We start from the raw sequence: 14969 nt of genomic DNA, 5'->3' as shown, positions 1-14969 counted from the left end.
TACTTCTGCTCCCACAATCCTCCTTGTTTCCTCAAATAGCTGTTCATCTGTCCATTGTGGATTGATATTTGATAGCTGGCGGGCGATACGATTGTGCTCTCTCATCCACAGAGTATGCATCACCATCAGTCCAACATTTTCGTTGACTCGGACATCACCTGTAAAACATTTGCAGACATTTACCCACCACTTATGACTAAGTAGCTTAACAAAAATAGTATATACAGTCAGAATGAATTAAATTTTAACTACACGACTGGCTCCTACTTCAATCTAAATCTATCTATACTATTAAAATCTGTGCGCGTGTATACTATTAAAATCTGTGCGCGTCTGTCTGTGTGTTTGTGTGTTTGTAACATCATCTCCTCGGGAACGGCTGGGTGCAGAACTTAGCGGAAGGTACCGCTGGATTCGGAATTCCCGTGGCTCGCCATATTGACCATCGGCATCTTCGTGCGACCTTAATCAGCCGAGATATTAATTAAAAACTGCTTTTTCCCCTACGTTTTGCACTTTCTTTCACGGGTTTCCCCTATTTTAGGGATTTGGCTGAGTGCCAAATTCGTTTTTCTGGAATATCTCGGGAACGGAGAGGAGTTGGAATTCGAAACGCATATCACCGTATTCGAAAAAAATCAACAAATCCATCGATACCGGTCTCATCTTCGTGCGACAATAATCGGCGGAGTTATTAAAAACTGCGAAAGCATTATTTCATTTTTCGGAGTGGCAACTGTCTCGGAATTAGCTGAGTTAAAATTGCTTTTTCGGAAGCGCCGGGGGAGGGGAATTGCTTCCGCTGGAGATTTATGCTGCAAAAGGTCACGTGTCAATTTCATCTTTTTCCAAATATCTATGGAACCGCGCTGAGTTGGAATTCAAGACAGGTATCTTCGGATTCGAAAAAATTCTGGGAATCCATTGATACCATTCTCATCATCGTACGAATTTAATTAGCCGAGATATTAATTAAAAACTGCGAAAACGCTATTTTTCGCTCTCATTTTCTGGGTAGGTGTTGAAGATAAACATCAAGGTTATATTCTGAAGTTGAATAAAGTACGCGATTGCATGTTACCTCATTGTAAGTTGAAAATACGAGTATTTCGGTTATGTCAGTATTTTAAACAAACAGCTACTTTTTGCTACTTTATTAATTTCAGGTTAGGATATGTTATTGCCATGTTAATTTTTTTATTGATATTGAGTAAGAGTTGTTATATTACATTAAATTAAAATGATGACGTTCTTGAAGTTCTATAACTTTCAACAGCTGAGATATTAATTAAAAAATCTGAAAGCGCTATTTTTTTAAAATATGTTATTATGCTTTGGAATAATTAATTTTTCCGAATGATATATTTTTTCATGGTTTTAGGTACGTCCACTTAATTTACGTATCGTGTTATATATTTCTGTTATGTTTTTTTTTTTTTTTTTTTTTTTTTTTTTCAATATTTAAAACTTACTTTTGATTTTTTTCTTTTTTAGATTAAATATTTTCTTTACAGATTTTTAAAAGAGAAACTGAAATTACTATTTAAAATAGTAATTTAATTTTTGACTAAAATTTTTTTTCGTTCAGGGTTTTAAGTTGAATATGTGTGTTCCTTGGAGATGGTATATGAAAACTTTTATTATTAGAAATAATTACGAATTATTAATTGCATTAATATAATATTGTGTGTGATTATGTTGACGCTATAAAAAGTAAAGGAATTTTAATAACGGATATACTGTTTTAATAAACAAACCCGAAAATTTTCGCGATTACACTTTCTACAACGGCCCATTAGCGGCTGAGCGGTAAAGTCACTGAACACTGGTAGTTCCGTTCGGGGTTTTAAATTGAATATATTTTCCTTGAAGATGGTATATGAAAACTTTTTTTATTATAAATAATTATGAATTATTAATTGCATTAATATATATATTGATATAATTTTGTGTGTGATTATATTGAAGTTTATAAAAAATATAGGAATTTTAATAACGAATGTATTGTTTCAATAATAAATGCGATAATTTTCGCGATTACACTTTATACAACGGCACATTCGCGGCTGAGCGGTAAATTCACTGAACACTGGTAGTTTGGTCAAACTTTCGAATCCCGGTGAACAAGCGGGCTGCATGGGTGTTTTCGTTATTTTCTGCATGCGTAACGTCTATGCAGTATCTTGTGCATGCACACGTTTATAAAGCGGGCTCAGCCCGCGCAAAACCGCCGAACACTGGTAGTTCGCTCCTACTTTCGAATCCCGGCAAATGGGCTGGGTCCGTGGGTGTTTGCGGGATTTTACGCGTATGCATAATTGAATAAAGCTGTCGAACTTCGCGCAAATCCGCTCAACACTGGTAGTTCGGTTCAACTTTCGAATCTCGGCTAACGGGCTAGCTGTATGGGTGTTTTCGTGATATTCCCCATGTGTATAGTGTATGCAGTATTTTCTGGATGCATATGCGAGTAAAGCGGGCGCAGTCCACGCAGAACCGCTGAGCACTGGTAGTTTGGTCCTACTTTCGAATCCCGGAAAACGGGCTGGGTCCATGGGTGTTTGCGGGATTTTACGCATGTGTACCGTGTATGCAGTATCTTCTGGATGAATTGGTGAATAAAGCGGATGAATCCCGCGAAAAAACGTTGAATGCTGGTAATTCGGTCCAACTTACGAATCCCGGCTAGCGGGTTGGCTGATTGCGTGTTTTCGTGATTTTAGGCATGTGTATCGTATACGGAGTATCTGCTTAATGAATACGTGAATAAAGCGGGCGTAACCCGGTCAAAACCGTTGAACGATGGTAGTTCGGTCCAACTTTGAATCCCAGCGAACACGCTGACTCTATGTGTGTTTCAGTGATTTTCCGCATGTGTAACGTGTATGCATTATCTTCTGGATGCGCACGGGAATAAAGCAGGGGGAACAAGCTCAAAACCCCTGAACACTGGTAGTTCGGTCCAACTTTCGAATACCGGCGAAATTACAATGGACATTGAACAATGAACATTGAACAATGAAAAGCGGGCTTCAGCCTAGCTTTATCGGCTGCAAACAGCAAAGCGGACTCTAGAATATCAATATAAATTAATGTAAGTGGCTAGCACAAAATATTCAGCAACAGAGCTGCTTACAATAGCGCGGCATAAACTCGTAACTAACTCTTCTGCTGCGAACTCTTGAATTCTGCTACTTAAATAGTATTTCCGAACACGTTTAGATTTGCATATACGTCATTTCAATTTGCCTTCTGACAGAAAATTAAAATCGGAAGGGAAAAGAAAGTTCCTTAAAATAAAAAATAATTGATTAGTACAAAAAAAGATCTTTACAAACATCCAAAACGTTAATAATAAAAAGACAAAAAAAAGTTTTGTAAGCCGTCTCGCTAAGAAAACTGAACATTGATATGATGAACTAAGAAAATACTAATAAATAAATAAATAAATAAATAAAAAGAAAAAAAAAAGAAAAGAAAGAAAACTTATTATCCTAACACTTAAAACTGCACCGGGAATTCAAAAGATATGCTGTTATGCAGCTTTTAAAAATTTTGTGATTTCGCCGTTGAATTTTATATGGGGTAAGTACAAAAAAGATGCTTAAAGCTAAAAAGACAAAAAAAAAAAAAAGGGGGGGGGGAAGCAAGAGTGTATACAACAGAAGACTAGTAGACTGTGAGCTCAGCAAGAGTGTAAAACACCTTGACAAATTCTTTTAGGCAACCGCTAAAATCTGAAATCTTTCAGATTATTTTTAGAATTATTATTGCATTTTTTATTTGATAGTTTATTTCGGAAATTTAGTGGATTTCTTGCCTCAAATAACTTAGAGAACTAATAAACATTTAATTTCATGCTTTACCAAATTTGTATTACATTTATCATGCATTTACTTATAGAAAGATATCAGTGGATTTCAAACGAAGGTCTACAGTCCGGAGTTTGGTTCGTTTTAACAAAATGCATTATTATTTATTGCAAGTTTCTTAATGTATGTATTATTTTGTCCTTTTTTCTGTTATATATATATATATAGACAAATTATTACACACTCGCATGATTCTACCTTTTGTTTTGTAATGGTAACAGTCCGTCTGGGAAAGGATTCGATGAAATGCTAAAAGCGAGATGATGGCATTGTCGCCCAGCAATTCTGTGGTTTCTGCCCTAAATCAGTCACAAATCATGGTGATGAGTCCACAGAATAAAGATATCGTTTCAGCTCGCAGATTGTCACAAGATTCTTCCACAGCGTCTTCAGATTCAAAAGGAATAATTTCTTTGGGCCTTGGAGGCCAGGTAAGTAATCCAGTCTTACTGATATGCTTTTTGAACTATTTCTGGGCAACTTGTGACCGATATCTGCTTTAAATAGCACACTGTAATGTCACCGACCATAAAACACAGATTGAATTTCTGGTATGCACAGAAAATACGTACAACTAATTAACATTAAGAAAGATATATCTTTTCTCTCTCTGGAGCAACGAACCACATCGTCCGATCTATCGCTTTAAATTCAAATCTCTTCCTGTATTATCGGTCTCTGTCTACCAGGAAATGTCTGCCCCTTTCGCCAGTAGATGGGGTCTCTGATCTTTTGCGGAGTTGACACAGAGTTGTATCAATAACAAAAAGTTGCATCAAGTACGCAAATTTGCAATAGCCATTGAAAAGAAAATTCCATGCATGGTGGTATAACAAGGTGAAGTTTAATTTTATATCAACCGCCTTTCTTTAGAAAACGATTCGTTACAGCACCATTGTTTGAGAACAATAAACGTATAAAAGGGTGTAGATGATCAGCAGTTTAACATATCCCAAGTTCATCAGAATTCCATTCAGAGTAATGTGAGGACTCAAAAAAAGACCATATTTAGATGCCTCAGACAGTTACTTAGCCGTCACCAGCATTAAAACCCTGCATGATACTAGGGATGCAGTGCTTAGTGTGATTTAAAATGACACATGAATTCTGTCACCCACTTGCAGCAGCTGGAACATACTTCCACGAGAGAAATCCGTCAACAACGGACATATGTGTATGCAGTGTCAGCGGGCAATGAAACAGGTAACGATGCAGATCATTACCTGTTTCATTGCCTGCTGACTCACAAACATACAACCATCATATCAAGCATCCTACCAACATCGAAATTGAATTTAAAAGATTCCTCATTAAGCATCACCACATTCACAGCAATATTAAGGCAACTATGGACAAGGTTCATCAGTACCAGCTTGATTTATGCCAGCCATAAAAGCGAAAACACTACCTCCAAGACCACAGAGACATCGGCAGCTAGTAAAAAGAAGGAAGTCATTCATCTAAGGGAGAGTTTTCAGTTACTACAGTACACATCTAAAATATGAATGAACCGACTGTGAACCCATAAATCTTACCACAAAAGAAAAGCGTATATGTTTCAACGAATTGAACTTGACCTTTGAACTTTGAACCACTAGTGCACACAATTCAAAGAACTGAACTTTGAATCCTAGACTACATATGCATAAACATGCACAATACCAAAGCATCAACCTCATAAACATGTAGTCCTCTCAATACATACTCTTCTTGCATTTTGTATTCTCATACTGTATTTTGAACTCCGCTAGTATTTAAAATTATGGATTTTAATTAATTTAATTACTATGCTTATTTACATAACCAGTTCCCTGTACCCTGTTAAACTATCTGTGCACAAGTACCATGAGCCCACGAATGTCATGTCACCTTATGTAACTATTGTTCTATTCTGGAAAATGCAACTATTTAATAATATCCAATAAAGGCCCAAAGCTTGGAACTGGAGTGCCCATAAGAAATGAAGTTCTCTAGTTAGTTAGAATATGTGGGCTATACCATTTTTGTCAATGACGATGTCGTGGTGTTTCATATACTTGTTATTGTAACTGTAACTGCAGCAGCTGGAATTTCAATTCATCGGACCAGATGACACATTTCAAATCTTTTGCCATAGAGTAGGGGGCATCCTTTGGCAAATTGCATCAGCAATAATCTGTGTCTTCCTTCTATCAAGGAGACCCGAGATGGCAGTCGGCTATTACAACCGAATTGCGTTGATTACCGACTAAGGGTCCTTGTGCAGACACTGGACGAAGTACCTACACGTTAAAATCTGTCATAATCTAACGTAAGATGTCTCTTATCTCCTTCGATACAATACGTATGAGTCTCCGCGCAACTTTGGTTAATAACCAGTCTAATCACTCTTTTGCCATTTTGCCAATTCATTGGCCATTAAGTTCTAAAATTGCAGCAAAGAAATTGGATGACTGACGATCCAGATTTGTTGAAAATACCAGCAAATTATTTAAAACATTTTTTTTCCTTCTTGCGAAAGTCCTATATATTCTCATTCATTTGCATTAAATTTTAAGCCTGAAAATTTTAGCACATGGATATTTTATTAAAAATTATTTTCAAAATGTCATGAGCAGTACATATGGTATCCGAAAATAATGCGCCCAAATAGTGTATAACTGCTACATAAAAGCAAGATAAGGTTACTGTAAAGAACTGTTTAAGGGAAATTGCTAATAAAATAAAACGTATAATAAATTGACATTCAAGACAGAGGTAATCATCATAAGTACAGCATGTACGCTAAATATCAGCAACTCTTTCTTTGAAACATTATTAAATACTATTTTAATAAGACTTAATAGATGTTGGAATTCCAAAGAAGGGGAACGGTACAATGAACAGATTACTTAATTCTAATAATGTTCCCGAATTTTAAATTTAATTCACAGAAAGTACAACATATTTCTATTCCTTAACCGCTACTCACTGCTTGCATAAAAATTTTACGGTACATTAATTTGAATGGAAGTGACAGAGGTGACAGAAGTGATATACAAAACATAAGGCACACATTTAAAAAGATTTTGCGCAGAACCAAATTATAAATCATAAACCAAAGATATTTGTTCATGTATTTTAATTTCATAATTTAGTTCAGTATTTTAGAGACAGCTGTACCGGTTTTACTTCGCGAATACTTGAATATATGCAATAAAATCGCCTGCAATTGAAGTTCGGCTATAAATCGACTGCAGTTGAAAAAGGAACAGGTAACAGTTCCTAAATAATGTGTGATTCGCACAAAAGAATTCTTTATTAGAAGGTCCAGGGAAATAATCTTGCTGAAAATATAGCCAGTTCAATTTCGGATAAGTGTGAACTTAAGATAATTAATATGAAGTTTTTAACGGGAACGAGACAGTAATTAACAATTATTTCATGCAAATATTTAAATCGGAGGATAGGGCGAGTCAGTCTTTTTGGTCCATTTTAAAGTGCTTTTAATCAGTGCATTTTCATTTAGCTTAATACATTTCCTATAACATATGCAGTGCATTTTTGTATTTGTTTCAAAAGCTGTTTCGGAATGCTAATTCTACAACTTTGTCAAGTCTGCAAAAATATCTTTTTGAATGATAATTTAAAACAAAAATCACATGAAATATCTCCATCGTATAAATGAATAACTCGAAGAGAAATATAGTGGATATCTGTCTACATTCCCTTGAATTGTTGATAGATACTTATATATCCTTTTTTGAAAAGATAATTATCATCGTATTTAGGTCAAGCCCTACGTGCAAAAGTTTAGATATAAATTTGTCATTTTGATACAGTCTTATTACTAATGCTTCCACCAGTCACCCGAGTTTCCCAGGAAACTTCTAATATAGGATTATTCAATATGATTGGTACAGTTTCAAATGCTTTTATTTCTGAAATTCACAAATACAAAATGAGATGTTACATATGATATGCAAGAAAAACTGTTAAATTATTAGTGTTATCTATGACTTCGTTAGATGAACAATGTTAAGATGATAATCATATATATGCCGTACTTGCTCTAGCATATTTTGATAAAGCATATTCACTATTTTGTATCCAAAATAGTGAGTGATAGTACAGTTTTTGAGATAGTATAGGCCTGTGAGTAAACATGGAACGAACAAATCACTATTCATCTTACTCATAAACGAAATCTTCGCAGAATATTGTATAGAGAGTGATAGTAAAGAATTATATTCATCTGATATTAATCAATCATTTTGAATAATTTTTTTGAAATAATTAAAAGCCATTCTAAAACTCAAATATATTTGTTGTTATTGTTGTCGACTAATGCTCATATGTATGACCTCTAGTCGCTCCAAGCCACCGAAATTCCTAGAGGCAAGGACTGCAAGATATGCCTATCGTTGGTAACAGCCTTGAGCACCTTACAAGTAACAGTGCGTTTTAGCTTAGTTTCGCCCCAAATTTGAATGAAGCACCCTGGGGGGAACAAGTCCGAGGGTCTCCAATCCCTTTTTCCCTACCATCAACCTCCCGAGAGGACTTTCGGCTCTTCGCATATTTAGAATGCCCCCATGTCGCACGGACACTATAAATCTATAAACATCCATGACTTCTCCGGAAATCGAATTCTTCGGTACGGCAGTCAACAACACAAATTAGTATACCGTTTGGGCGGCACTCAAATATATTACTGTATGATAGCATAAATATTAATTAACTTAAGACTGCCTTGTATGTAAAACAAGATGCTTTATATGAAAAAGAAAATTATTGTCGAAATAATGGTCAAATGTAAAATGCATCCTTTGTTTTTTAAATTATGCATACAAGGATCAATTCACTTCGAAAATGCTTTGTTCTGGCATTTATCTTACTAAATCTTCAATCGAAGCACTCCAACAAAAACATCAGTATTAATCGTAGTTAAACAGCAAACAAAAAGCACATGAACAGGAAACATCATGAATTACCTGCAAGAAAGCACTTATGCCTAGTTGAAGTTCTGCAGTCATGAGGATTAGAAATATCTGGGGGCAAAAGGTCTAAATCCTCTTGAGTTTTCATTAATCCTCTTTTATAGGCTCTTAAGCGACGCACTTCTTCTTCTGATGAACCATAAATAGCAGATCCATCAAGAAACGAAGTCACTTGGTTGATTTGCTCTCGTGGACCCAAGGTGCAACCAGCACGTGGAGCATTGGAAGAACGTACATAATTAACACATAAGTCTTCCTTGTTTGACGTGGAGTTATCTGTGATTGAATAGCACTCAGGGTGCAGGAAATTAGGCGGAACACCACAGCAACGTATTCTATGGCCTCGATAACCTAATGAAATATTAGAATGCGCATTGCTTAATTACATATCTTTTGCAGAAAATATTTTTAATGATATGTTATCCTAACTATCACATGCATTATACTTACCAGCAGTCTGTGTTGTGTGGAATATGTCATGGAACACAAATTCGGCAAAAATGGCAAGGAATACAGTGAGATGAGAATGTGGTCTTTCAGAATCCGAGTGCACAGTAAGACTAACCTGTCGAGCACTAGGGAGGCTTCCACCTTTAAAAGACAATCGGGGAAGAGCCACATCTATCAAGATAAAAAATAAAGATAAATAATAAATAAAGATCAAGATAAATAACGGAAATAAATATTTACTAGAAAAAGCATCGTGGAAGGAACAATGCAAAGAGTTAACATTGTTGTACTAAGCTAAGTGGTATTCGAAAGCATCGCGGTTTAAAACAACGTGGTAAAAAATAAAGTAGCAACAAAATTTCTCACTGTTAAAAAGAATCATCTTCAAAATAGTTAAATACATAATGATCGAACATTACCAGTGTTTATAGGATTAATAAAAATATGTAATCTTTTCATATGTATAAGGAATCTAATTAAAGTGAGAAAACAAATCACAAGAGCTCAAGGGAAAGTTCAGTAACGTTTCTAGTAAAATACTATTTTAGAAGAATTCAAATAATACTTGGTAAAGTACTTAAATAAAAAAAGTATTTTATTTAAATTTTGGTAAAACTTTGTTTGACAGAATAAAATAATAAATAATTAATTAAACAATGACTCTTAATAGATAACCTTGTAGGATTTTAAATTTCATAATCTAAGTTAAAAATTTTATTAACTGTTGTACTGATCACGATGTTTCTGAATTTCAACAAACTGCGAGTTTTTTTCCTTGCATGCTTTTCGATCACCATGTTTCCCTTATGCAATATTTTCTGCTCAAAACCTTTATCCATGATGTTTTCGCACGATAAATTTGGATTTTTGTAAAGTGAACTAATAAAATGAAAGCATTCTCTAATTTAAGGATTTAAAAAAATAAATCTTTGAATGTAAAAAAACAAGAATTACAAAATGCAGCGACAAAAGAACTACTATTTATTGGAGTAAATAACACGTCTTCTCCGAAGTCTTATTCACTTTTATTTCTTTGCTTAATCAGTGCTTCATCAGAAATTTCTTACACGTTGTGAAGAATCTAATTTGTGAAAATATGAGAAATATGGGAAAATAGTTAACACATATTAAATAAAAAATCAGGTATTATACTTACTGTCTGTATACTCAGGACTTAAATATCGAACATAAGCGGTGTTGGCATTTCCCCATCTAGGGTTTTGTACATTATTGCAGTATCCATTATATGCTCTATATTTCTTAGGCCGACAAGGAAAATCTACTGTCAGTGGGCAGTCTTTTTCCAGTGCAGTACCCCGGACGTCCACAGTTGGCAAGGCATGCAGAACTTGATCTTTATTCAATTTAAACCTGGAAGATTATATTATAAACTGATTATATTGCCTGTATTTTTCCTAAATCTTTACATTAAAAAGTAAATTAATTTTGATCGGCAACATTAAAAGCAGTTGATTCCTCTTGGAGATGACTAGAATATATTTTATTTATAAATGATATCGAAAGATGAAAAAGAGGATGTTTGTCGACTATCGAGTTTCAGTAATCACTATTAACACCTATATATATATATCGGGTCAATCTGACCGATGGGCATTTTTATGTTCTGATATTGGCAACACTGGCTGATTGGAACTGAAGGAATTTTGTGAGCATTACATTACACCAGTATATATCAATGTTTGGTAACAAGTTTTTTGTATTTAAACGATGACGAAAGCATAGTTGTGCAAAAATGAATACTATGCCTACAATATTGAATCAAACAAAAGAAAGGTCTTTAGCGTTACACATGGTTGTCTATATAAGAGGAAGAACAACAAGCAGATGTTCCTTAGTATGGGATATGCCCTTCCCTTATTGCAATGGTTGCTTCGCATCGTCTTTCCATACTCAGCACCAGATTGGCCAACAGATCTTGAGGTAAGAGTGTCCATTCCTCAATCAGTATCTGTTTCAGTTGTTCGGCGTTCCCCGGAGGATGTAATCGCGCCTCAAGGCGTTCTCTCAAAACATCCCACATATGTTCTATGGGATTTAAATCAGGAGAAATACGCTGGTTAATCCATTTGAGTGATATCTTCACTTTACAATAGCTTCTGAACTGCAGGAATCCGGTTATCTCCGTGCATTGTCATCCATAAAAACGAAGTCTGCTCCAATGGCACCTTGCAACAGACGCTCATGCGAAAGGATCACCTCCTGACAATAGCGATCTCTGGTTACAGAACCTCTGTCGAAAACGAGGAGTTCTGTCCACCCGTTCAGCATAATGCCTCCCCAAACGAGAACTCCAGGACCAGAGGAGACCTCTAGACTCTCTTTCCGTGATGATACTGGGATGAAACCGTGTTCAGACCTGTCTCCAAATTAACTTTCGTTGAGAATCGCTTGTGGGACTTAAACATCCGTAAAGAGGAGACGACTTCATTTCCAGTTTTTGTGCTCCTTGAACCACTCTAAACGGTGTCGCTGATGGCCAACTTTCAAAGGGGTGCAGTGTTCAGGACGCTGGGCGAATAGACCACCTTTGTGAAGGCATCTGGACACAGTAAACCGCGGCCTTGTCGTCCCGTTGCTGTACACAGTTGCTGAGCTATGGCGCTTGCTGACTGGTTTCGGGCTCTTTTCGCCTGCAGGACGATATATCGGTCATCCACTGCAGGTGTTTTCCTGGGACGGCCACCAACCTTTCTAACAGCTGTACCTATGGTTTACAAGCGCTTGAAACGACATTTTTGTTGATTCCGAACTCTTCAGCTACACTGGTCATACTACGCCCCTTCCCCAGCTTTCCGATCATTCTTCACATGTGAAGTCATCCAGGTGATTTCTTGTAGCCATATTTCACAAAAGAACTCATTTCTATTGGCGGCGAATGTCTTTAACTGCGTCTCCGTCCTTCCATATATTGCAGTCTTGAGGTGAGCGCGCCGACCGCACGCGTTTTGCGTAAGCTGACATCGCCTGTGACGTTTTGTTCCTGACATTTGCATACGCATGACCTTTCTACTGAATTGCGTGTTCATTGTACTGGTCGCAAGACCCCGTTTTCTGCAATTCATGGCTATCTGATTAAAATTTACATTGTTACTTAAGTTTTGCACACCAGTGTACTTTTAATTACAACAGAAAAACTGACAATATTCATTCTAGTAACAACGCTTTCTGTGAAATGTACTTTGTCCTTCGTTTTCCCCAAAGAAAAATTTTCCAGAGTCACAACATTTATATTTTGTGAACTTCGAAAACCTGTTCGATAGTATTTTTAAACTGTTAGAAATATTCAGCAAATATTCTTACTTGAGGTGAGCAATGACAATATTCTGTATAAAGTTTTAAAAAGTTGTTGTTGGAATTACGAAGCAATCTCAAACACTACACTATACAAAAGTAGTACGACCATTGCTACAATACAAAACTTGTGCGAGGATTGATACGGTTAGATTAAAGATCAACATATATAGCGACTCTGCCTCAAGTTTAAATTCCATCCGAGGGCACAAGACAAGGAGTCCTCTGGTGCAAGATATTCAGAAAATTCTTCTAAGTATCCCACCAGATGACAGACCTATCCTGATCTGGATTCCAGCTCATGTGGGTATTACTGGCAACGAAGCGGCGGACCTGCTTGCGAAATCTGCTGCCAATGACTCCAGTAGATTGGAAATCGCAGTAAGTGTTCAGCAGTTCTATTTAAAAAAACCACGCTCAATAGACTTTTACAAGAATGGCAGAAAAGATGGGAAAGGGAAAGCACAGGGAGGAGAATCTACAAGTTCTTTCCAAAAGTCACGTGCTCAGTTAATACATACAGCGGAGCACAAACTCAATTCTACACTGGCCATGGTCTCTTCCCACATTATCTTAAGAGATTCGGCGTACGAGCATCAGATTTGTGTGAATGTGGTGCGGTAGGTGATGCAGATCACTTCTTCAACTGCCCACAAACCGATAAACTGCATTTAAAAATGCCAAGCAGTGAATACTGGCCGCAATGGGCGGAGAATACCCGCGGCAACAAGCAGACGAAAACTAAAATAGAGGAGGTAATCAGGCTTTGCTCAGCAAGATACTAAGAAATTCTCCCCCTCTCTTGAGAATTGTATCTTCGCAGCATAATTTTAATAGCAATTCAAAACACTACAACAAATGAATATCAGCACTAGGAAAATAGCTCACCCCGTAAAATATTAACAGGACTGTAAGAGCAAAACTATTGTAATGTAAGCATATTACTATCCAGTTTGTATGTACTTGATAAAAATAATATTGTAAAGCAGTTTAAATGATATTGAAAATCCAGTCAATGTGTAAATGAATTACAAGTTTAATTTGATTATCTCAGTAAAAGTATTGCAAATATGAATTCATATAATGTTTAAATGTACACATAGCTGTCATGATTTTATGTATCTATCATATGTAACTTGTACAAGACAATGGTTGTAATCAACATATCTATGCTTATACACAGGCCTTGTATGCCCATGTAATATTTATATGTATATTTTTACACGGAGGAAATTTTCCCTTCTGCCAGGATGACTATTAACACAGTAAGAGTTTTACAACAAAGTCAGGTCAGTGGTTATCTCAGGCGGCGCTCGGCGCTCGGTACTGATCAACAAATAATCAAAGCTTTTATGGTACCATTTTTTTTCACACACACACACACAAAAAAAAAAAAAAAAAAAAAAAAAAAAAAAGGAAAGAAAAAAATATCTATTAGCCATGGAGTATTATGAGCCAATATGATTTCACCCAGCTTTAGCTTTTGGAAAGATTACAGGGGAAAAAAAAGTTGAATAAGACTTAATTGCCAGTCACAGAAACAAAATCACTTAACCACTACTACTGATTCAAACCGACATTTTCATGGATTATGTCCTGAAATCATTATGTGAATTAATTAATAATAATTTGAATTATTAATTAATTCACATACTACAGTTATTTATGTAGGCATTTAAAGAATATTTGTGATTAAAGAGATATACTTAACAGATTAATAAACAACTTTCATAAAGCAATTTATGATCTCGTGTATAGTCTTGTATGTTCGCCTTCTCAAGGGTGTAGTAACCTCAGTTTATTTTTGTGGACAATAACGCTTATCCACGTAAAGCTAATCTGGTGGATGATGCTCTGGTGAATGAGTATATTAACTGAATGGATTAGCTACCAAGATTTCCAGACCTGAACTGTATCCCACATCTCCCACATTTATTTATGCCTGGCACGCTCTTAGGAGGGAAAATGCAGTTCGACTTTCCCCTTATAAAATCCCACCACAACGTGATAATAACGTTGCTCCAGGAGTGAAGTCGATTGCCTCAAGAGGCTTATAAACTATTTCCTTTTCAATATGAACTCTTACTACAAGAGCTGTATTATTGTTAAAAGAGACTCTCTATTAGTCTCCTTATTTGTTCTATCTAATAACGTTTGTTTTAGACCTTCCTGCGCTGATACGTCTCACGCACGATCATGCGCTCGTACTACCATGACTAGTATATATATATATATATTAATACTATAATATTTATCTAAGTTTAAATCAAATTTATTAAAATCTTTACGTTCTGAAGATCTTCGACCAAAAGTGAAATTCTTTTAATTTTGAATACCGGTGTACTTCATTGTATGGAGCACATTGCTCCATGTACAA

General features: G+C 35.9%; 2 protein-coding genes across 2 annotated transcripts in view; one reads left to right on the top strand and one right to left on the bottom strand.

The window, feature by feature from the left end:
• LOC146998305 (uncharacterized) overlaps positions 1–14969 on the top strand; it is a 116651-nt gene that overhangs the window by 60631 nt on the left and 41051 nt on the right. Inside the window, exon 3 of the mRNA XM_085813972.1 lies at positions 4094–4303. Within this exon, the coding sequence (XP_085670098.1) occupies positions 4133–4303 (171 nt within the window). The 5' untranslated portion in view covers positions 4094–4132. The remainder of the gene's footprint in view (positions 1–4093; positions 4304–14969) is intronic.
• Positions 1–14969, bottom strand: part of LOC118202791 (uncharacterized) — a 101937-nt gene that overhangs the window by 60987 nt on the left and 25981 nt on the right. Inside the window, exons 4-7 of the mRNA XM_085813971.1 lie at positions 10437–10651; positions 9281–9451; positions 8825–9181; positions 4–158 (exon numbers count right to left, since the gene is read on the bottom strand). Of these exons, the coding sequence (XP_085670097.1) occupies positions 4–158; positions 8825–9181; positions 9281–9451; positions 10437–10651 (898 nt within the window). The remainder of the gene's footprint in view (positions 1–3; positions 159–8824; positions 9182–9280; positions 9452–10436; positions 10652–14969) is intronic.

The sequence above is a fragment of the Stegodyphus dumicola genome, chromosome 3 (genome assembly GCF_044657685.1).
Source record: "Stegodyphus dumicola isolate Sdum_Otavi_A_Nest chromosome 3, ASM4465768v1".
NCBI classification, from domain to species: Eukaryota; Metazoa; Arthropoda; class Arachnida; order Araneae; family Eresidae; genus Stegodyphus; species Stegodyphus dumicola.
Note: the sequence above shows the minus strand (reverse complement) of the source record. Positions and strands in the feature narration are given on the sequence as shown.